This window comes from Paramacrobiotus metropolitanus, unplaced genomic scaffold (genome assembly GCF_019649055.1).
Source record: "Paramacrobiotus metropolitanus isolate TYO unplaced genomic scaffold, Prichtersi_v1.0 Parri_scaffold0000060, whole genome shotgun sequence".
NCBI lineage: Eukaryota > Metazoa > Tardigrada > Eutardigrada > Parachela > Macrobiotidae > Paramacrobiotus > Paramacrobiotus metropolitanus.
Genome location: NW_026570280.1, coordinates 258,084 through 282,045, shown reverse-complemented (window position 1 = coordinate 282,045; position 23,962 = coordinate 258,084). Strand labels below are relative to the sequence as shown.

Genomic DNA, 23,962 nt, shown 5'->3' with positions numbered 1-23,962 from the left:
GCTCCACTGCCAAAGTCAGTCCAGTGACAAAGCACTGGCCAGCAGTTTCCCTGCGGACGACTAGCGCGCCCGCGGTGGCACTCTTTACCGGTGTGCCGCATCTTGACTTCTCGTTGTACTCTGCAAGGGCGCCGTATTAATTATTCAATTTCCGGCGCATCCGCTTTCCGACCAGGCAAATACGACTCTTGGGATGAGTACCAGGGACCTGTTTGATCGTTGTAGGAATCACGAAATTTTGCGATACTTTGATGGTCGGATTGAACGATTATCTTAAGGTCAGTGTTTACTCAGCTTTCGTCACATTCTCCTTTACGTCCGTCAAAATCGTAAATTAGGCACATGAACTTTGATGTCCATGAAAACTGACGATCGCGATAGAAGCCGGCACTGAGATCGGTTTGCCTCACGGACATGAGGAAAATCGCCTTCTGGTTCTTCTTTAGAATCAGATCCGCTAACCTTGATTTCAAATCGGATTTTTAAATTAATAAACATTTCGGCTGCTTGTTGCTCATAATTTCACCAAAATGCATGCAATTAAAAATAACATCTCAACAATCTCTCCTGATTTTTGAGTTGCTTTTTTGTTACGTGAACGTTCTCGGATCAGAAAGAAAAGGTTGCGCAGAGTGTGTTTTTGCAGTATAATTTGGCGAAAACATACACAGCTGCACCGACAACGGAAGGCCCTGTTACGCCGGTATACGCATAGCGGTCACTTGAAAGGCGACCGTTTTTATGAGCTTTATTGCTGAACTTGTGTTTGCGCATGATGCGTTTTATTACAGCTTGTATAACTGAATGTATGTGCACGGATGAGCACGCTCTGGCTTTGGCCATAACGCTTGACAATCGAAGAGATTGTTCTCATGTTTATTGTCATCATGAAAGTTACCGAACTTTCTAGAATTGTTGTAACACGGTTGCAGTTGGATATAAGGTGTTGTTTTGCTGTGTCTGATGTCGATCATTCCAGCGATCGGTCTACCATTTCCTGTTGCTTTCCATCTCATTGTTATTCCTCCTTGTTGTGTGAATCAAGTTATAGTTAAATAAAGTTATTACTTTCACTTTTAGTCAGCATAGTACGGGTATATTCCGCAATCATATACGGACACTGCCACACTTGGCCCTTTCAGTCCCCTCCCAGGCACCGACTACGCGCTTCCTTATCTTTTTATTATGGACGCTGCATTTCCGCTTAAAAAAAATTTGATGAGGTCTTATCACGAAAACCAACTTACATGACGCGAGTCGGATATTTATTTACTGGCTGCGTCGCGCCAGGATGATCGTGGAAAATGCGTTCGGTTTGTTGGTTAATCGGTGGCGCATACTGACCGCGCCCTTGCAGTGCGAGCCGGAAACAGTCGACCTGGTAGTTAAAGCGATTATGGCATTTCACAACTATCTCAATCGCACTGAACAAACCGTAGCTATTTCCAGTCGAAAGTACAGTACAGCCCTCCTTCGTCTACTGAGAGCAAACAGGAAGACGGTTCTATCATGGAGGGAGCTTGGAGCGGCTTTCCACCAGAATAGTCGCTTTTCCAAACCCACAAAGCTACTCAGGCCAATCGTTCAGCTGCTATGCCGTTAAAAATTCGGGATACTCTGCGAAATTATGCTTTAACGCCTCCGGGAAAAGTTTCTTGGCGGGAGCGAATGGGGTTCGGGCAAAAGCAGTGCATGCAGTGCCCACAGTAATGATCAGTTATTGCCCAGTTTGCTCGCATATTGTTTTCCGGGACAGCAGCCGTAAGCAGAAAATCTTATTAGCATAACAGTTTATAGAGTGACAGAGATGCGAACACACTATACAAATATACAGTTATATTACATATTTACTCGTGGTCTTAGTGATGTACAGTATATACGTGTACATAACGCTTAGGCACGGAGTGAAATAGTGTCCATCAATGGGCATTGCGTCCGATTGAAAAAGTTTTGCCCATTATTGTACAACAACTGTCCATGTTCAACTGTACATGTACAGTATACATTACAACTAAGGTACAATTGTACTACATAATAAACAGTACAGATACATGTATGTACATATTAAAAAGACTAATAACGTAAATGTACATGGACATATTAAACAGTACATGTACATATTAAAAAAGGTAGTTAGTGCTTATATGTACAGTATCTGTACAAGGCGCCCACACATGCGAAATTGCGCATACACTAAACACTAGAGTATACAGTATACCGGTAAATCCGTAAATCTACGCAGTGCTGTAGAAACTCTGCGTGAATGCAACACCACCGCGTTAGTGCTGCATGTATCTCGAGCAGCATATTTAACAACAATTTCGCAACTTCACAATTTTATCGATCTGTTCTACTGCCTGCTAGTGCTATTCCCTTCAGGCAGTATGCGCTTGACTTGACGTACGTGCTTCCGAGTTTGCAGATCTCTGCTTCTAAGGCATTCGACAAATTTTGATACTAACCATGAGACATATGTCACAGTCATATCCATAATCCGTACTTATCGACACATCCCGATTCCCCTTGCTTCACCAACAAACATACCGCGTGGTTTTTATCTTGATTATCCTCTGAAACATCGAATCAAGCTGCACGTATCTGTACGGCATCCGCCGTTATGTTTATGCTGAAAGATGAGCAGGGAAACTGATCAGAGCTGTGAGCTGGCGTTTGCTGTGGATTTGTACAAAGCTGCGGCTGATACTGTGTCATCTACGTCCAATCTGATCATTTCCCCATATTCAGTGGAAAGTGTTTTGGCTTGTCTGTTACTGGGTACCGAGGGCGAAATTCATGAGCGCCTGTGGCGACTGATATGCCCTAACGGTCGATCCATAAAGGAGCTGTGTGAGGAACTGTTCTCCCCGAAAGCCAACGGTTTTACTCAGGCCAACGCCGTGTTTTACGACCAGCGCGCGACACTGACCGCCGCCTACCGTGATGCATTGCAAATCTATGAGGACATCCAATTCGTCGGCGTACCCTTCGAATCTGATCCGCAACAAACTATCGAAGCTGTTAACAACTTCCTACAATGCCACTCGTCATGGAAAATTCATGATATTCTGCCGCGCCTGCAGTTAGACCAGGTTCGGAAAAGCGATCTAATTCTGCTATCGACGATTGACTTTTCCGGAGAGTGGGACTTTCCGTTTGATCCGGATTCCGCTTGCCACCGAGAGTTCTATTGGGCCGACGGCCGGGAACGCCTTATACCTTTTCTAAATTCGGAGAAGCACGACTTTCGCTCGTACAATGTGGACGACGAGAACGCCGAGTTGACGCCCCTGGATCCGAAGGTGTTGATATTGGACATTAAGGGGAACCACTACAGTGTCATGTTCTTGTTGCCGGAGGAGGGTCCGGACTGTTTGCGACAGCTGGAAAACCGTTTATCGGGCGGTGAGCTGGTCGAATGGCGGAATAAGAGCAGCATTTCCGAAATTATGGTAACGTTGCCGAAATTCCGCATTTCCACCACGACCGACTTGATACCGTGTACGACAGCGTTGGGTCTCGCTGACATGTACCGACCATCCTGGAATATGTCGGGTATGTTCGAAAAACCGGCGGAGACGAAGGTGGCTGACTTTGCGCAAAATGCCATGTTTGGTACGTACAAATACATTCTCAATAATTATGCAGCATAATTATTTATAATTTCCACACACTTCACAGATCTGTTATAGTATTATTATAGTAGCAGCGCTTAAGATTTGTAATATCGGCAGTACCGGCTTTCGTATGCTTTTTTTAAATTTCGATAAATTGACGAGATGTCCAGTTATTCGAGGTAAATCACTTTCAAAATACCGAGTTCCCGAAATTCCGAAAGAGTGGCAATTGAAGTTGATAATATATAAACTCGCACAGATGTAATATCAGTAATCGCATGTTGTGCTTAGCCGATTTCTACGCAACGTAATTTAACTTTCAGATGTCGATGAATACGGAATCAAGGCAGCAACTGTCACAATTTTGCGAAGCGTTTACACGTGCAACTATATTCCGGCATTCGAAGCCAATCGGCCATTTTTGCTGATCATCTGGGACAATAATGCTGAATTTCCTCTGTTCATGGGAAGGATCGCTGATCCCACTCCAACGTTGTAGAGTGCGTGTAAAGCGGTACAGTAGTTTTATTTACGCAACTGAATGTGTGGACGGCGTAATACGTTTCATCATCATGGATGGCCATGCGGCAAATGCCTGACGTATCATGCACAGACAACTGTACAAGACAGGTGTTTATTCCTTGCGAAAAGGTACAAGAAATACCTAAACTAACGCGATGCTGGCGCTTAGGAAGCAGCCATTAAACACTGCTGCGACACTACAAAACTATCACAATGAGAAACAGAAATTCAATTCAGCAATGCATTTGTATGATAAACCTATTCATCTGATAAATTCTTTGCATTTGAGATAAATATTAATGTACTTTTTAATATCTGACCAGGAAGTAACGGTCAATATCGTCAGCACACGGTGTAGTTCCAGACGGTGTTGTTGTGAATTTGTGATGATTGCGCGTTAATGACGCTCTGTATAATTATGAATTTTGTTAGATTTCGCCAGATTCCTGACACAATAAATTATTACAGCTACTTGGTCGCACTGCAGGTGTCTTCGACACCAATGGTTGTCTCGCAACGCAGTCCGAATGCTTTACGCAGATCATGCAAAAACGATAGCAAAATACACGGGCACACATAACGGGTCCAGAGGAAAAACGAACCAAAAAACTGCCACGACACGATGGAATCAGTGGAGAATTCACCCGTGCTTTGAAGACCGCAGGTTTTCCGGCCAGAATGGAGCCAAAAGGTCTGTCTGTGAAAGATAAAAAACGGCCAGATGTGATTACCCTCGTCCCGTGGGAGCGGGGAAAACCACTGGCTATTGACGTAACCTGCGTGGACCCACTCGCCGCGTCGTATATCGACCGTACTTCCGTGTGCGTCGGTGCAGCAGCGGAGCAGGCGGAGAGAAGAAAACTGTTGTGAAACACGACTGGCTACAACCAAGATACAATCTAGTAGCTGCCGCCTTGGAAATTTACGGACCCTGGGGAGGCGGAACGAAAAAACTCGTGGGGAAGGTCGGCAACTGCATGGCTTCCGCCACAGGCCAGAAGCGGGCAAAAGAGTTTTTTAGACAGCGGCTGTCTATTCAGATGCAACGGGGAAACGCGTTATGTGTCATGGGTACGATCCCCGAGCAGGAGAGCATTGAAGAAGTGTTTTTGTTATGAATTTTGTTTTAGTACTCAGTATGTACTTGTATGTGATGCTTATTAAAAGTTGCAATACCCTGCACCAAAAAACTGAGGTCACCTGGAGGAGCAGACTGGCCAGCTGTGGATAAGTGCGCGTAACATGCGACGCTCCTGGTAACCTTGCCACATTCACGTAGCCAGAAAATGGGGAGCCGCTTAGGTAACAAAATAATATCCGCTTCAGTGTCAAGTGCCCATCGTTGGATGCCTTAGCAATCCAATACAGAGGGCTATTACAAACCGTTGCTAAGGCTTATCTTAATAATTACTTACTGTCTAAAATCGCTGCCATATAATTAATTATCACTGTATTTTCCCGTGCTCGTCATCATTAAATACTGTGCTTAATAAGTACTTACTGGTTTCCCATGCAATCCGCAGCGCTAACGTACGTCCGAATACGGTTACAACACCCGGGACACCACCAAAAAATTACGACCGGAAAAGGGTCAGCTATAATGTGGTCCCATCTTTTCTCTTCTCTGCAGCGGATATTGACGCTTCACAGCTGGCTGCTGTGCGCCCTGTGCTTATGGCAGCGGGACATTCGCTGCAGCGCCTGCAGTACGCGGAAGACCGCAGTCACTGATTCTGACCAATCGGCAGTTACCATAGGTACCGTGACTACCGTCCAGTTGTCAGCTGACGTTTTATGAAAATGCAACATTTATGAAAATGCGCAGCCTTCAACGCAATGCGGCGTTCGTAGTGGGCTGACAAGCCTGTCCCGTAATTTCTACTCGAGCGTAATAAGGTACCAATAGCACATATTAATCGCGAAGATTGCGCTGAAACATGATATTTAACAAAATATTTAATACTAGACAACTCGTACGACAACTCTGTTTGTAATTGGAGGAGAATACAGCAAACACTGACATTATTTGGTGCTTAGATTTAACGAAATGGGAGCCTCTGGAGGAGGTCATTGAAGGCTCTGCAAAGGAAGACGACCTGGTCACGTTTGAATTTCGGTCGGCGGCGACAACGACGGCGCCACCATCGGCGGCCGCGGGCGGTATGGTGCGGCCGCGTCTGGGACAAAATGCCTCCTTCGACTGCCCGGTGCCCGTGGGCGGCCGTCTCTCCGACATCCACTGGACCGTCCAGGGGCGGACCGTCTTCCAGCGGGGTCAACCGGTGGCCCATCATCCGGACTACGAATTTGCGCAGCGGAACGGCAGTGTGGCTGTGCTACGCATCCTTAATGTCTCCATGGCATCCAGCGGCGAGGTGGTCTGCCACCTGCAGGAGGTGGTGCTGCGCCGCTACACCCTGATCCCCCGCGTCACACGGGCCAGCGAGGTCTTCGAGACGGACTTGGCGCAGCAGCACCGGGCGGTGGTCGGCGGCAGCTTTAAACTCAGCTGCCGGGTGCGGGTGCCCCTGGCGCCGGAGGTCGCGGCGGATGTCCGCGAGCACTACATGATGCGGTCCCGCGGTGTGCTGTATTTGATTCCCAGGGTGTACAATCGGCGCCGGCGGAAGACCCGTGTGTCAGGTGGCGTCATTGAGCAGGAATCCTTATAAGCATGAATACCATTTGGCTCTAGAGTAATTACGCAAACTGCAGCCAACAAAAAGCGAAACGTTCGGCGGATAGTATGCTATATACTTCAAAACTGGAGTAATGCTTTGGTCAGCAAGTTGACCGCTGATCGGCAAAAACGAAAACACAGGAAACATATGCACATCCTTTGACGAATATTAAAATGCAGAATACGAAAAGGAAACAATGTCCACACAGCATATTATCCGGTGGCTGCTGCCACCGCTCACGACAGAACCCGGAAGTATCGGCATTCATTGGAGATACGGCGCCGAACCAAAACACCACCCACCAAAACACCACCCAACCCAAAGAGGATTCTGCAGCCAGCGCAGTTTTCCTGCAGACCCGGAAAAGCAGGTGAAACGCGCAAGAACACAAAATCCCTAACTGACAATATTATACTCAAATCTTCCATTATGCTGACACATCACATCATACTTTACCAATCAAGTCAAACAGTCAAATTGACAATGTACTTGTTGCATTTGCACTATTAACCTTTTTTGCAATAATATTTCACCCAAAACAGTCCCAACTGGATGTTGAGCGTATAAACGGTTTTCGCGCCAATCTATATACTGCTGTACAAATCATTTGGCTGCACTATACACTCTGTAGGTCAGCAAAAACAAAGCGAGAAATGTTTTGAGGCTGAAGCGAAAGCGACAGATCCCGTGCAGCATGCATGTACCTGAATTTGGTCCCATGTAGCCGGACCTTTTACAGAAATGCATGGCCCTTATGCGAGCGGGATCAGATTCGCAGTATGTTACTTACAAATCTTCCTAGTGTTTATTCATCGTCATAAAGAAATATTTATCCGTGCTCGGCATGCTATTGATTTAGCTGTGGATTTGTCTCGACCCGGCTTCTCCACAACGTTAATTTACTATGCAACGAACACAGTACAACGCACTCAGTATATCGATCTAAAAATGCCTTAGCAACCAAAAACGATGACGTTCTCTTACATTCTCATCACAGACGGTTATGCCTCCACAATATAATAGCCCAGTATTAATAATGACAGTGCTGCTGTATTGTATATCGTCTTGGCGGTAGTAACCAGCAGACAGTTCCGAGAAGATTGGACAGTGTACGCGACCGGCTAGTATAGTGTGTCGGAACCCGAAAGATTATTTAGGGAAATGTTTGCACATTTCCCGTTTAGTACGTGCTTCAATCATATTCTTTCCATGCTGCGGATACGGGTGATTTTCGGCTGGCTCCTGTGCGGCCTGTGCGTGTGGCAGCCCGACATCCAGTGCAGCGCCTGCTCGTCACAGAAGACCGGGAACCACTCGTGGAATGAAACAGGTACAGTCGAAACGCGCAGTACGACTACTCGCGAACCTTTTGCTCATTACTTCTGCTTGACAACCGCTAATCGCAAGTAATTATTCTATGCATTCAACGGTCCCATTTGCAGTGGATTTCAAAATGGAGCGGGCGCTGGAAAATAAGGAGGACGACCTGGTCACCCTGCCGTTCCCGTTTCCACCGGTGGCGACAACCCCGGCGCCTCCGTCCGGCAGCGTGCTGCGACCGCATCTGGGGGAGGACGCGTCGTTCCCCTGCCCGCTCCCCGTGGGCGGGAACCCCTCCGGCATCATCTGGACCGTCCAGGGCCGCACCGTCTTCGAGCACGGGCAGCCGGTGGACCTGTCGACCCACTACGAATTCGCCCAGTGGGACGACGTCGCGGTGCTCCGCATCCGCCACGTCGCCCTGGCGTCCAGCGGGGAGATCGTCTGCCGCCTGGAAGAGGGTAACCGGAAGTCCATCCTGCGGCGCTTCACCCTGATCCCGAGGGTTACGCGGGCCGCCGAGGTCTTCGCGACCCCCCTCGCGTCGCACCACGAGGCGGCGGTCGGCGCTAGTCTCACGATCAGCTGCCCGGTGCGGTTGCCGCTTTCGCCGGAGGTCGTGGAGGATCTGGACGGGCGTTATCTGTGGCGCCACAACGGCTGGCTGGTTAATATGACGCGCGAGGCGCAGTACATGACGCCGGGAATGCCGGCTGGGTGGACGCGGCGGAGGGTCACCGCCGACCCGGGCCCCCTAAAGAACGAGGAGGGCGGGTCGTTCATCTTTAATCTCGAGTTTTCGGTGGTCCGGCTGGGGGATCGTGGCATTCTGGAGTGCTGGTTCCGGCCGCATAAACACCTCCAAGAATGGATCGTGCAGTCCACAAATCTGGAGGTGGAGATAAAACCCTAGGTGGCGGCTTTTCTGGTCACTGTATTAAAGCGTGTACAGCGTGTGCAATGTAGATATAATTCTGTGCGATACCTAACCACAGCTCACTGTATACATACATGATACGTGTACTGTATTTAGTCAGATTGTAAGGCCAAATAAATAAAGAAACGAGAAAACTTAAAGTTTTGAGTGACAGTTTAAGCGTTTTTAAAGTTTTGAGTGATAGCGATCGAATTAACAACTGAATAAAGTACAGAGTATTTTGTTGATTCAAAGCATGTGAAAGTGATGTCTGTCCATTGGAGACTACCGTATAGAAAAGGTTCACGTCGGGCCATCGAAATATGTAGCGCTCCATAATCATAATTACGGTTATGATTACATGGTTATCCGTGGGAGCAGCATCTCCAGCGACAGCAAGGATACATGCGATCAAGGGCGCCCAATCTTTTTGGCCACTTTAAGCAGGGCGCAATCCGAGGGAAACCGAGAAACGGCTGAAAAAGGCGCCGATGGGGGAATCGAACCCCGGCTACGTCGTTAGATCCGCGTAGGCAGTACCACTGCACCACGGCGCAATACGTTGAAATCATTTGAAAGATTTTGTCGCTGTACGTGAGCCGCTTCTCCGCTCACACCCCCTTTGCAGCTTTCGCTACGTCCTCGTAGCGAGACTAAGCGATCCTTTTAAGCGGCGGCTCCGGCTCACCGCATCCTCTATTCATTTTATCTTTTTATTCGTTTTTGCTCTGTTCCTCCCGTTTGAGGTTAGCACACCATTCTCATAGGCGAAGTGGACGTACCGAACCACGATCTGCTACCATCTAAGCAGGGCCGCAATCCGAGGGAAACCGAGAAACGGCTGAAAAAGGCGCCGATGGGGGAATCGAACCCCGGCTACGTCGTTAGATCCGCGTAGGCAGTACCACTGCACCACGGCGCAATACGTTGAAATCCTTTGAAAGACTTTATCGCTGTGCGTGAGCCGCTTCTCCGCTCACACCCCCTTTGCAGCTTTCGCTACGTCCTCGTAGCGAGACTAAGCGATCCTTTAAGCGGCGTCTCCGGCTCACCGCATTCTCCATTCGTTTTATCTTTTATTCGTTTTGCTCTGTTCCTCCCGTTCGAGGTTAGCACACCAGTCTCATACCATAGGTCCGTGATCGAACCGTGATCTGCTACCATCTAAGCAGGGCGCAATCCGAGGGAAACCGAGAAACGGCTGAAAAAGGCGCCGATGGGGGAATCGAACCCCGGCTACGTCGTTAGATCCGCGTAGGCAGTACCACTGCATCACGGCGCAATACGTTGAAATCCTTTGAAAGACTTTATCGCTGTGCGTGAGCCGCTTCTCCGCTCACACCCCCTTTGCAGCTTTCGCTACGTCCTCGTAGCGAGACTAAGCGATCCTTTAAGCGGCGTCTCCGGCTCACCGCATTCTCCATTCGTTTTATCTTTTTATTCGTTTTTGCTCTGTTCCTCCCGTTCGAGGTTAGCACACCAGTCTCATACCATAGGTCCGTGATCGAACCGTGATCTGCTACCATCTAAGCAGGGCGCAATCCGAGGGAAACCGAGAAACGGCTGAAAAAGGCGCCGATGGGGGAATCGAACCCCGGCTACGTCGTTAGATCCGCGTAGGCAGTACCACTGCACCACGGCGCAATACGTTGAAATCATTTGAAAGATTTTGTCGCTGTATGTGAGCCGCTTCTCTCCTCACACCACCATTCTTTTCGGCCACCATTCATTTTTGCCACCACTGATTTTAATTACTGCGTTCGATTTTCAGCTAATATCGGTACTGCATTCACTACGCTAATACGGATTAACTGCGAGCCTGTGATCCAGCAATGTTTTCTTAATAAGTAAAACTTAATAAACACATACATAAGAGACATAAGGGAAAACAAGTAAATCTAATAACCTAGAACAGTAAGCACATCAAAACACCTAGGCCCTAGGATAAGAAAACCTAAGAAACCTAAGAAACCTAAGAAAACCTACTGCTTTACATAAAATAGTTTACTTAGAATTGTCAAAGTCATAGCAGAGCTGCCAAGAGAAACAACGTTAGGCCCAATCATTCCCGAACAGCCAATCTGAAAACTAAGAAAAAGTCTTCGCTGTCTCCCAAATCGTTAAATATTCCGAGGACATACAACTGCACTTCCGCGTTGTATCGCGTGTGGTCCATTTAATCCGTTATTGGCCAATGGCGGAAACCAGAGAAGTTTGAGCTATAGTTTGATACCCAAAAAGGCCGACTGCCCGATCCATTCGTGTGGGTGTCCATGCGGCCGGAACCAGCACTCCACCCAGCCGATATCGCCCAGAGTAGCCCTGGATGAAGTCCGGTAAAAAGTGAAGACGAGGTCGATGATGCCGGAGTCGATAACGGCAGTGCAGAAGGAACGCCGCGTGGGGCGAATCAAGCCGCAGGCTAACGATAGGCCGACCAAAGGTCTCACCCACCATAATGCCGTCCACCAAACCGGGCGGATCGCTAGCGGTCCCCGCCCACAATGCCGGCAGGTACGACGTGTAGGGCTCCTCTGCGGGCGCATTCCGTAGCTCACCTTGGTGTCGCCCCATGTAGTGATGTCGCGTATTCTCGGCGAACTCCGGTGCCAGAGGCAGCCGCACCCGTCAACTAATGTTGAATCTGTCGCCGACGACCACCTCCTGGTCCGGCGGCAGGCCTTCCGCGAAGACCTCAGCGGCCCGCGTGACGCGGGGAATCAGGGAGAAGCGCCGCAGCACGGTCGTCCTGGCCGCCTCATCCCAGCGGCAGACGATTTCACCGCTGAACGCCAGGGAGACGTTTCGGATACGCAGTACGGCGACATCGTCCCACTGGGCGAATTCAGACTGGGCTGGCCGATCCAACGGCTGACCGTTCAGGAAGATGGCACGGCCCCGCACGGTCCAGCGGATGCCGGCGGAATGTCCGCCCACAGCCACGGGACACCGGAACGACACAGAGTCCCCCAGACGCGGCCGCCCCACGCTGCCAGACGGTGACGCCGCCGTTGTCGCAGCCGGTGGAAGCAGCAGCGTGACCATGGTGTGTCCATTGCGCGCTCAGTCCTGTAATGCACATTTCGCTGAAAAGATTAATTAATGTGTATTTACGGCACTTTATTACCTGTCAGTTTATTATAATAACTCTTACCAGTCAAAAATTCAAAATACCAACGCCCGCGCCAGCCGCCAGGTACCCGAGGCCAAAAGCCAGGCAGTCAGCTGATGATGTAATGCTTATTTTTAATGTTGAAAACGGAAATTACCAAAAGGTTTTTACGCAAATCTCAAGTGAGAGGAAGACTGCTAGAGTGGACGGGCTGGGTGTCCTGCCACTTGGGCCACCTGACATTTGGGCCACTTGACATTTTGGCCATCTGACACTTAGGCCACCGGCCCACCGCACATTACGGTCTCTTGTAACTCTTTTCTTTCCCTGTATTTTTATGTTTCTCAGCTTTCTTAGGTTTCTTAGGTTTTTAGCGCCATGTATTAATTGAAATTTTAATCAAACAGAAATCTGATCAGGAAGATGTTTGATAAGCAGAAGGATGCGGAGTAAATTTAACGGCAACTGCTCGCATCGTCAGTGCATGAGTTCGATTTACTTATGCTGCTACAGAGTGCATTGATCGAACCCATGCAGCCCCATGTGTATCCGCTTATATGCCTACAAACACTCCATAATACAATATTAATGCACGCTTGTTTGCGAATCTTGTGTACTTACTCGTACGTTGTTAACCCGGCAATGCCCGAGGTATCAAGGAATTTTTTGTCAAAGTTGAAATTCATACCATAGAATAACAATAATATAATGAACTTAAACTATTTTTTTCAAAATTTTTGCTGCAGTAGTTTAAAATTTGAAGGGTAGGTGGAAATTCCACCGCTTGGGCATTGACGTTATACAATACGTACGGTGTGGGCAAGGTGGTTGCCGGTGCGACACCACACAAATTCCCTTGTACACAACGTTGTGTCTACTTAATCTACTCGAATCAACCTGGCTGTGGTAGCTGTTTACGATGGTTAGCTTATGCAATTTAATTTATCATGAAAAGATTCATGGTTGAATTTATAATCAAAAAAATGTGTGATATCCGGTCAGTATGCAACAGGGTCATGGTGGGCTGCGCCAGTTTACATGTGCACAACACTGATCACAGCCAGCCATATTTATGGTTGGCTTCTTCGATCACCAGGGATTCACCACGTCGTTTTGTTGTTTGTTTACCTATTGCAGTCGATGAAAACATTGTGATATGTTAAAAAAAATGTTTTATTACCATTTATGATATTATAAACGCACTCAGATGTCCTTAATTGTTCGACATTTGGATCAGTTAGCTGACGGTGTTATGTTTGGCTACTCTCCTAGTGTGCAACGGCTGAATCATATGAAGTGTGCGGCTCTGGTCACTGTGCCTGTTCAGGCAGCATGCTGCTGTCCTACGCCAATGCCCAAGCGGTGGAATTTCCACCAGCTGTTTTTGAAAATCCACAGTTTTTTACAGAAGAGCTGCAGACTTTTGTTTGATACTGAAATTGTGAGATACCCACATGAAGTTATCACTAATTTAATCCCATATTTTTATCATAACAGCCGATTTAGATACACTTCGTAGAACTTTACGTTATTTTTTCAGTGTTTTTTAAGCAATGTAGGTTTTTTATGGTGTGTTTTATCAAAAAACTAAAATTCACTATGCAAAGAGTTATCTTTGCTCTATCTAAAGCATATGTAACCCAGGCAATAACAGTAGTCTTGGCGTTTTAAAAATTGGCGAACTTTACTGGTGGTTTTTCCACCTAGCAGACGTTGCCGGGTTAATGCTGCAAGTTGCAGAACTTTTATTAATATGCCAATATTTAATTTTTTACGTGCATTAAGAATAAAGAAGCTATCATTCGTATCGGAATGTTTTATTACGTTTTCCTGTTTTTGAAAGTACTGGTGGCCCAAATGTACGGTGGCCCAAGTGTCAGGTGGCCCAAATGTCATGGCGCCATGACATTTGGGCCACCAATACTTTCAAAACAGGAAAACGTAATAAAACATTCCGATACGAATGATAGCTTCTTTATTCTTAATGAGGGCTTATTCTTAATGAGCCCTCTTTATTCTTAATGAGGGCTATTCTTTATTCTTAATTCTTAATGATTATTCTTTTTCTTTATCTCTATCTCTATATTCATACAAGCTTACCGTTCAAAACGTATTTTTCCTGGGTTTTTATAGATAAATCAACGCGTGGTCAGTTTAAGTCAAGCTTAGTCTTGAAAAATTCCTAATTTTCCATAGGTTTGCCTTCTGAATTTTGATTTTGTTTTGAAAGCGTTGGTCAGAAGAAATTTTGACTGGTTCTTAAGTATAGAAAAAAATAGAGTACTTAATGTAACGACGTTTTTTAGATACTGGTACAGTGATAGTGTGGTACTGTAGTACATTCTTACGAGTAAAATACTTAAATCGTTGCCACGGAGGCAGCAATAAGTGCAATAATGTAGAAAAAATCGGAATCGCACGGACCATTTAATGAGAAAAGTGAAAAAATAGCCTGTGGTCATAGGTTCAAGAAAAATCGTGGGGAGGTCAAATATTAGTTTCCGTCCAAGAGGGTTTCCGTTCAAAACGTATTTTTCCTGGGTTTTTATAGATAAATCAACGCGTGGTCAGTTTAAGTCAAGCTTAGTCTTGAAAAATTCCTAATTTTCCATAGGTTTGCCTTCTGAATTTTGATTTTGTTTTGAAAGCGTTGGTCAGAAGAAATTTTGACTGGTTCTTAAGTATAGAAAAAAATAGAGTACTTAATGTAACGACGTTTTTTAGATACTGGTACAGTGATAGTGTGGTACTGTAGTACATTCTTACGAGTAAAATACTTAAATCGTTGCCACGGAGGCAGCAATAAGTGCAATAATGTAGAAAAAATCGGAATCGCACGGACCATTTAATGAGAAAAGTGAAAAAATAGCCTGTGGTCATAGGTTCAAGAAAAATCGTGGGGAGGTCAAATATTAGTTTCCGTCCAAGAGGGTTTTGCCGAGCGCGGAGCGCGAGGCATTCTTTTTCTTTATTCTTAATGAGGGCTGAGCCGCTTTTTTCGTTCGAGTCGGTTTTAATTTCGATCCGGCATAATTTTGCTGTTGCAATTTTTTAAGCCAGAATGAAGAGTCACCTAAGACAAATTAAAAAAAGACAAACCCATACGACTTTTTGAAAAGCTTTGTAATTTATTTTATAATCTACACTGCTCGGTGACTTTTAGCTGTCATCCCTGAATTTCCCGGTATTCCATGCGTCATGACTTCATAAAAGCAGCTTTACTCTTCAGCTCGAAACAGCCCATACTGGCAACAATAGCAGTAACTGCTATAGCTCATAAGTCATAGCTCATGTCGTATATGTATAGAGTCGGTCCTTTTGTAAACTGATTTGAAGTTGAACGAGGCTTCTCCACGACCTTAATTTAATGGTTACGGACCGAAACGCAGTACCATTTGCTGCGCACCACGATGGATCGATCAGTTCCCTAGCAACCTGCGAGATGATCGCCGTCAAAAAGGCTCTAACAAATCGAAACAGTACTTACTGCAGCGTCTCAGCGGTGGTATAGTTAAACTCTTTACTGCTTTCGCGACTCATAAAGTCAGGAACTGGTACGAGGTTTTCAAGCAGCGCTTTACTGGCGTCGTGGCGCTCGTTCTTCAGCACAGGAGGAACCGAAAGGTGCTTTATATTGGCTGATTGAAAACACAATTATGTAACAAAATAAATCGTTGTGCGGGAGACTGACGACCAGAACCTGGAAGCACTAACTAGCACTAATTCTGCTCTCCGATAAAATCCAAATAACCTCCGAATTAAAGAAGAAGAAACGGAAGTACGCTACATGATAACGTACAGTGGTCTTGTCCTTCCATGTATCGTACATTGACGGTTTACGGCTGGCTGCTGTGCTTTTGGCAGCCAGGTCTTCGGTGCAGCGCGCGCACCACACAAACGACCACGGTTACGAACTCTGACCAGTGGCGGATTTCCACAGGTACATTACAAGTTAGAAGTACGTAGTAAGTGGAGGGAATTTAAAGCCTGTTTACAGATTTAGTAGAACTGCTCTACCGTTAGCCGTTTTCCGCAACCGGGTCCGGGCCATATTTATCCGACCAGCGGGGTTTTTTGTTAAAAATTCTGTACGAAATGGTATTTTTTACGGTTTTCCCGGTAGAAAACCTTTTTCAAAATGCCAGTATGTACACCGATCACCAAGCCATCAGCATTAAAATTATATAGGGGGCAAAAGTAAACGTGTTCCACCGTTCCCCTGTACTGCTGCCGTCACCCGACTGGAGTTTGACGTTGTGGCTGAACATGGCGCTTACGTACTGCGCCAGATTTAGCCATATGTATTGCCGTAACGTCACACTCCAGGCGGGTGACGGCAGCAGTACAGGGGAACGGTGGAACGCGTTTACTTTCGCCCCTTATATTTCACATTTTGATAGTTACTGCGATAGCTATCGAAACGACGGCGCAAAAAAGTCTACTTACCTATAACATTTTGTGCTATTAATATTTGTTTAGATAACAGCTAACTATTCGTATTATTTACGTATTAATCTTTTATTGGTAAACGACTGCGGCATACAAATCAAAAAAAAACAAATCAATCAAATCAATCATTAACAAGTTAAATCTTCTTTCACTGTTTGCTTAACGTATTAATTATTAAGTATACAGATAAGTAAGTAATAAGTTTATTTACAATCTAGGTATGTATGTATAATTAAGTTAACGCGTATTAATTGTTATTTGCAACAGTAAAATAAGTTTTTCTAGTGTATAATGCATTTCACATGATTGACCGCGCGATGGAAAATATGGAAGACGACATGGTGACGCTGCAGTTTCCAAATACTGCGACAACGCCATCGTCATCGTCACCGTCAGGCAGCGTGTTGCGACCGCATCTGGGGAACACTGTGTCGTTCTGGTGCCCCGTTCCCGTGGGCGGGCACTCCTCCCGCATCAGCTGGACCGTCCAGGGTCGCACCGTCTTCGAACGCGGCCAGCCGGTGGCCCTGCCGGCATCCCAACCGCATTCACATTACGAATTCGCGCAGTTGGACGACGGGACCGCGGTGCTCCGCATCCGCAACGTCTCCCTGGCGTCCAGTGGGGAGATCGTCTGCCGCTTGGACGAGGCGGCCAAGAAGACCGAGCTGCGGCGCTTCACTTTGATTCCCCGCGTCACGCAGGCCTCGGAGGTCTTCGTAGAAGACCTGCCACCGTCGCAGGAGACGGTCACCGGGGGCACCTTCAACATCAGTTGCCGGGTGCGGCTGCCACTGGCGCCGGAGGTCGTAGAAAACGTGCGACATCACTTCATGTGGCGGCACCTGGGGCGGCTGCTGAATGCGCCGGCTGAGGAGCCTTACACAACGCATCTGCCGGCGTCGTGGACGAGGACCGCCAACGACACGCGGACTGTCGTGGACCTCTGGGGTCGGCCCATTGTCAACGTGACGCGCGGTTCGCCGCTTGCGCACGCCGTGGCGCGGCTATTCCGCACCGCCGTCAGCAACTCGGGCATCAACGTCAACGCGCCGGGCGCCGTGTTCGCCTTCCACCTGAATTCAACCGATGCTGACCAAGGCGATATCGGCCCGGTGGAGTGCTGGTTCCGACCGCATCGTAACCTCCACGAATGGATCGTGCAGTCCACCTATTTGAATGTCGAGCCATAGCTCAAGCCTCAGGCTGCTCTTGTGGCGGCCAATAATGCAACCAATGGACAGCAGGCGATATGACTACGCAATTCAATATGGAATAATTACGGCAACAATTATCTGCAGTATAAATGGTATACTTGAAGTACAGTATATAATTATACACAGTCCCTTCTCATGTAAATTGGGACAAATTCTTCATTCGATTATAATTGTTGAGCGAAGCTCGCTTTGTACTCGTACATATTGAGAAATAAAATTCAAATTATACAGTATAAATGGTAATTACGGCAACAATTACCGGCAGTATAAATGGTAATTGGTGACAGAATTAATTAGTCTTAACAAAACCATTTTCGTGCGACCGTAGCTGAAAATACCGATGTGTATCGGCGTTTTCATCAAGCTCCCGTATTGAGGAGAATTTCCCATCATCGTGATTTGGATCCCGAACCAGTTGCCATTGACTGTCGTACCTCGTAGGCGAGTGAGGTAGTACTACACATTTCACAAATCACAACCGAAATATTCATTTGCAAGTGGTCAGCTAATGAGCAATGCAGAAAGGTTGCTGATAGTACACCGTTCGATTGTTTATACACACAAACGGCTTGCCACTCCCAGCGAGTTGAAGAACCGCGTTCTTGTATGGAAATGGTTTTCTAACGTCCTAATGAATGCTTTGGGGCGATCAAATTTTGAAAACTTTTGCCTATCCCGTGCTAATTATTTGAAAGAGACTGTGAGTAAATATTCCGTTTGCCGCCATTTGTTTTTAGAGTTTGTCGTAAAGAAAGTGTCTCAGCAATAGAGTTTAAAAACGTCTTCCAAGGTCACTTTGAGCTGGGGTCTCTACCAGTACCACGCATCCAAGCGGAGGTCCCACAGCAGATAAATATATAAAACTACTTAGAAATAAGTTTCCATGACATTCGACAAGTTTTTCTTTAACACATCATTTTCGGCATAGTAAAACTGATCATTACTGTAAGCAGATTTCAAGCAGATTTCTCCACGACCTTTATGGTTACGGACCGGAACGCAGTACTATGCTCTGCACCAAAGATGGATCGAGAGGAGTTCCCTAGCAACCTTCGAGAAGACTCAGATGATCGCCGCCAAAAAAAGGCAATAACAATTGAAATCAAGTGCGTACTGCATCGGCTCAGTGGCGCATAGATAAACGATGTACTGTACTGCTATCGCGACTCATGACGTCAGGAATTTGTGCTACGTTTTCATGCAGCGCTCTACTGGTGTCACGAAGTTCATGCCGCTCGTTCTCCAGCACAGGACGAAGCGAACGGTGTTTTTAGTGGCTGATTGAAAGCCAAGTCATGAAACAACGTGAATCATTGTGCAGGTGATTCAGACTAGAATTTAAAAGGCCAGCATTAACTTTGCTCTCCGATAAAATCCAAATAACCTCAGAATTAAACGAAAAGAAAGGAATTACGCAAAATAATAATTATTTATCGAAAGTAACCGTACTTTCGAGTTTCCATGCATCGTATATTGACGGTTTACGGCTGGCTACTGTGCTTTTGGCAGCCAGGTCTTCGGTGCAGCGCGCGCACCACGCAAAAAACCGCGGATGCTAATTCTGACCATGGGCGGATTCCTACAGGTACGTTAGAAGTAAGGCGGCGTAAGCAGTACGCTGTAAATGGAAGTCATCTAAAGTCTTTTTACAGATATAGAAGAAGTTAGAGCTGCGGTGCCGTATGCATTTTTTCGGCTCCCGACCATATTTATCTGAACAGTGGGATTTTTTTAAAATTCTATGAAAATGATACTGAAGACGTCTTGTTACGTCTTTCTCCGGTAAAAGAACTTTTTTCTCTAAATTTACATTTCACATTTTAAGAGGTATTGCGACAGCATCGAAACAAGAGCGCAGTTAAAAGACCAAATAACATTTTCCACATATTAATAATTTGTACTGACACCAAATAATTGTTCTAAACAATTTCAGTATTAATTAAGTGGAAATAAAAGTACAGAGTATGTTAATAAGTATCAGTAGTAAGTCTAATTACGAATATGTGTAATTAAGTCAGCACGCATTAAATTTTTTAACGGTAAAATTAATTTTTGTAGTGCACGATGTATTTGTTATGATTGAGCGCGCGGTGAACAATAAGAAAGACGACATGGTGACGCTTCCGTTTCCACCGACTGCGACAACGTCGGCGTCACCATCAGGCAGCGTGTTGCGACCGCATCTGGGGAACACTGTGTCGTTCTGGTGTCCCGTTCCCGTGGGCGGGCACTTCTCCCGCATCAGCTGGACCGTCCAGGGTCGCACCGTCTTCGAACGCGGCCAGCCGGTGGCGCTGCCTGCATCCCAACCGCATTCACATTACGAATTCGCGCAGTTGGACGACGGGACCGCGGTGCTGAGTATCCGCAACGTCTCCCTGGCGTCCAGCGGGGAGGTCGTCTGCCGCTTGGAAGAGGCGGCCAGGACGACCGTGCTGCGGCGCTTCACCCTGATTCCCGCGTCACGCGGGCCGCTGAGGTCTTCGCGGAAGTCCTGCCTTGGGACCAGGAGGTGGTCGTCGGGGACCGATTCAACATTAGTTGCTGCGTGCGGCTGCCACTGGCGCCGGAGGTGGCGAAGAATGTGCGACAGCACTATATGTGGCGACACAAAGGTGAGCTGCGGAATGCGCCCGCAGAGGAGCCCTACACGTCGTATCTGCCGGCGGGGTGGACGGCGACCGCTACCGACCCGCTTGGACCCCGTCTATTTCGCAACGCCCCCAGCGACTCTGGAATAACAGACAATGCGCGGGACGGCGTCTTTTCGTTCCACCTAAATTCATCCGGTGCTGCCCTGAGCGATATCGGCCGGGTGGAGTGCTGGTTCCGGCCGCATCGCCACCTCCACGAATGGATCGTGCAGTCAGCTTATTTGAATGTCGACGAATAGCTACGGCTCAGTTTTTGTAGGTCAACAGTGGAGCCAGTGGACAACATGCGATACGAGTATACGCATTATAATATGGAATGAATACGGCAACAATTATCTTCATTTTAAATGGTAATTTTTAGCAGAATTAATAAATGTTAACAAAACCATGCTCGTGCAACCGTAATTGAAGAAAGCCGATATCTATCTACGTCAAGCTAATGTAATAAATAAATTTCTCAACAAACACGTGAGCTTTCGATGAAACCAGTGGGCAATGGGCATTGGCTCTCGTAAGCATAAAACAGTATGTACGAGTAACAATTAAACGAACAATAATTATTCTAAACAAAAAATGCTCAACATGTAATATTACTACAAAATAGTACTAATCGTGAAAATAGTACATAGTATTACTATTAATAGTACTGCACTAAACATAGTACAAACTACAAAATAGTACAGGACTTCAAAAGAGGAGTATCCGATTGCATGTGCTCAGCTAACTAACTGCTCACCAGAAAAAAATGCAGAAAGGCAGAATCTGATGTTATATCGTTTGATGGTTTACAGATATCCGAGAATGAAATAATCTTTCACCTTAATAAGCGACAGCCATCAAAATACGTAAGAACAAGTATCTATCTGTACAAGCGCGGGCACTTTAGTAGGGACTTTACTTTACAGTTTAATTAACAGTTTAACTCCACATGTTTAGGGAATCTTGAGAATAAACTTTTGTAATGTGTTCTCGTTCTTTTGAGCTATTAATTGTGCGGTGAAGTTCGGAAATGTGCAAGGCTTTTAACACAGAAGTTTTGGGAGATAATATGAGCTCAAGATTCGAGTCTCAACGGCTATTCTGCTTCGTGTCACTGAACTGCTTTTCGTTGTTGGCCGCCTTTCCGGGGATGAGCTGGGCTGGGAAGTATGCGGTACAGGTGGGTGAGGTGAAAGTGGAAAAAGCGAATACGGGCCACGGTCAGCATAAGCGACCTACGCTCAGGCTCAAACACAGCAAATTACTTGTTACTTACGTTTTTCATCGAGAAATCCTGTGTTCGAAAAGAAATTGCCACGCTACATACGGTTTCTACTAATGCAGTAGATTCATCTGGACATTTGCTTCTTTGCATGATCAGAGCACGAGCGTGGTTGTGTTAATACTAACTACTCAGCCATCAGTGTTAATACTAATTATTCAACCATCAGGTAACTGCTAAAATAAAAATAAGTTCTCTATTTCATAATGCGTGGTGTCCATTTGATTCATAAGCGGCCGACACCAGAGCAGCCTGAGCTATGGTTCGACATCCAAAAAGGCCGACTGCACGATCCATTCGTGGAGGTGTCGATGCGGTCGGAACCAGCACTCCAGCGGGCCGATATCGCCCAGGTTAGCTTCCGATGAAGTGAGGTGGAATGTGAAGCCGTTGTCGACGATGCCGGAGTCACCAGCGGTGGTGCGGAATAAACGCGCCGCGTACGGCGAATCAAGCCGCACTTTGACAATGGGCAGACCGAATATCTCGCCCACCACAGTGCCGTCCACCAAACCGGGCGGGTCGGTAGCGGTCCCCGTCCACAACGCCGGCAGATGCGACGTGTACGGCACTTCAGCTGGCGCATGATGCAGTTGACCTTTGTAGCGCCACATGTAATGATGTCGCACGTTCTCCGCGACCTCCGGCGCCAGTGGCAGCCGCACCCGGCAACTGATGTTGAAGCTACCTCCGACGGCTACCCGCTGCCGCGGTGACAGGTTTTCCGCGAAGACCTCCGAAGCCCGCGTGACGCGGGGGATCAGGGTGTAGCGCTGCAGCTCGGTCGTCCTGGCCGCCACGTCCAAGCGGCAGACAACCTCCCCGCTGGACGCCAGCGAGATGTTGAGGATGCGCAACACTGCGGTCCCGTTGTCCAACTGCGTGAACTCGTATTGCGGATGGGGCGCCACAGGCTGACCGTGTTCGAAAACTGCCCGGCCCTGGATGGTCCAGCTGATGCGGGCGTAATGCCCGCCCACGGGGACGGGACACCTGAACGACACAGTGTCCCCCTGACGCGGTCGCACCATGCTGCCGGACGGTGACGCCGATGTTGTCGCAGTCGGTGGAAACGGCAGCGTCACCATGTCGTCTTCCATATTGCCCATTGCGCGCTCAATCATGTCATACACATTCTCTACTACAAAATTAATTCGTTGATAAGAATAATCAGTATTAATTAAGTCAATATCATTAGGTAATTAAGTTAAGGTCAGGTCTGCGCGCGAGAGTACTCACGCGCGTAGCACTTTGTCTACGCGCGAGAGCTCTCGCCTGTAGTAAAACTTGTATAGAATCAGCTACAAATTCGCGATAGTTTTGTTGTTTTCTATTTTCATAAAGGAGCAATAATAAACTACAATTTGGCACCATTGCCGCAGCATTATACAGATAATAATTCTAAAATCATAATTCGAGTTCGGAGAGCAGTATCTCTTCGTTTAGGCGGCAGCTTCACTGCTTTTCTCCTCCGCTTTGGCTTCTTGTGCGGAAACGCGCATGCTTTGAAAGGTGATCACTGTCTTACTACGGGTATTTCGCCCCTTAGTTTTTGGCGGTTGCTTCAACACTCCCGTTATAGCGATTTCGCGAAACCATTCCCGAAATTTTCGGTCGGGCTAGCAATTTGCTGTCTGGATAGGTTTTGCAGCAGTAGGTCATAAGCAAATGCAAACGCATAAATTAGGTAGTTGCTCCTCACCGGCGGCTGTCCGTAGACTGCGACGTACTCAATTTCAACATGACCGTTTGAATCCGGGAAACAGAACAAACGAAATAGTTGCAACTTTAGAAGATCTGTTGGCTGTTGTCCCGTCTAGCAGAAGATCCTTACAACGGCAGGCTTCAGACAATCGTACAGTGCGCACACGCGATGAGAAACAGCAGACACTGACCTCAGATGACTCTCGCGGAAGATCCAGTAACTGCAGTGCCCAGCGCTCGGCCGACTTCCGGAATCGGAAGGCTATGCATTACCATTGACTTTGTAGTGCTGACGTAGTCTTGGTATTTTACTATTTAGCGAGGTTTGCCTGCGTTAGCATCGTGTCCTCCCGACACCCCAGTCGTTTCTCATTGCAAATTCTCGTCCCTTGATTAAAACTGTCTTGTGTGATGACTGTCCCGAACATTCCCATCGACCGACGCGTCACGTTGATGGTACCCGCGATTGTACGAGGCGATGCGCGGGTGATGAAGAGCCCGGTGTCAACTCC

The 23,962-nt window shown here is 47.0% G+C and overlaps 5 protein-coding genes across 6 annotated transcripts; all 5 read left to right on the top strand.

Annotated features, from left to right (window-relative positions):
- The first annotated feature begins 2,451 nt into the window (after window positions 1–2,451).
- On the top strand, window positions 2,452–4,864 carry LOC129593217 (alpha-1-antiproteinase 2-like). The gene is made up of 2 exons (XM_055489434.1): window positions 2,452–3,612; window positions 3,938–4,864. The coding sequence occupies exons 1-2, from the start codon at window positions 2,634–2,636 to the stop codon at window positions 4,111–4,113; spliced, it is 1,155 nt and encodes a 384-aa protein (XP_055345409.1). The 5' UTR covers window positions 2,452–2,633; the 3' UTR covers window positions 4,114–4,864.
- Window positions 4,865–5,707: 843 nt separating this feature from the next.
- On the top strand, window positions 5,708–6,808 carry LOC129593171 (uncharacterized). Its single transcript, XM_055489378.1, has 2 exons — window positions 5,708–5,893; window positions 6,174–6,808. The coding sequence occupies exons 1-2, from the start codon at window positions 5,737–5,739 to the stop codon at window positions 6,806–6,808; spliced, it is 792 nt and encodes a 263-aa protein (XP_055345353.1). The 5' UTR covers window positions 5,708–5,736.
- A 1,014-nt stretch (window positions 6,809–7,822) lies between these two features.
- LOC129593214 (uncharacterized) lies at window positions 7,823–9,235 on the top strand. Its single transcript, XM_055489429.1, has 2 exons — window positions 7,823–8,147; window positions 8,260–9,235. The coding sequence occupies exons 1-2, from the start codon at window positions 7,979–7,981 to the stop codon at window positions 9,048–9,050; spliced, it is 960 nt and encodes a 319-aa protein (XP_055345404.1). The 5' UTR covers window positions 7,823–7,978; the 3' UTR covers window positions 9,051–9,235.
- Window positions 9,236–15,671: 6,436 nt separating this feature from the next.
- LOC129593205 (uncharacterized) lies at window positions 15,672–18,027 on the top strand. Its single transcript, XM_055489417.1, has 2 exons — window positions 15,672–16,105; window positions 16,900–18,027. The coding sequence occupies exons 1-2, from the start codon at window positions 15,982–15,984 to the stop codon at window positions 17,805–17,807; spliced, it is 1,032 nt and encodes a 343-aa protein (XP_055345392.1). The 5' UTR covers window positions 15,672–15,981; the 3' UTR covers window positions 17,808–18,027.
- A 964-nt stretch (window positions 18,028–18,991) lies between these two features.
- On the top strand, window positions 18,992–20,906 carry LOC129593138 (uncharacterized). Of its 2 annotated transcripts, none has more exons than XM_055489328.1 (2): window positions 18,992–19,416; window positions 19,890–20,906. In XM_055489328.1, the coding sequence occupies exons 1-2, from the start codon at window positions 19,293–19,295 to the stop codon at window positions 20,570–20,572; spliced, it is 807 nt and encodes a 268-aa protein (XP_055345303.1). In that variant the 5' UTR covers window positions 18,992–19,292; the 3' UTR covers window positions 20,573–20,906. The 2 variants fall into 2 exon arrangements, with proteins under 2 accessions (XP_055345303.1, XP_055345304.1); XM_055489329.1 differs by having other exon boundaries at window positions 18,992–19,427.
- Window positions 20,907–23,962: the final 3,056 nt, after the last annotated feature.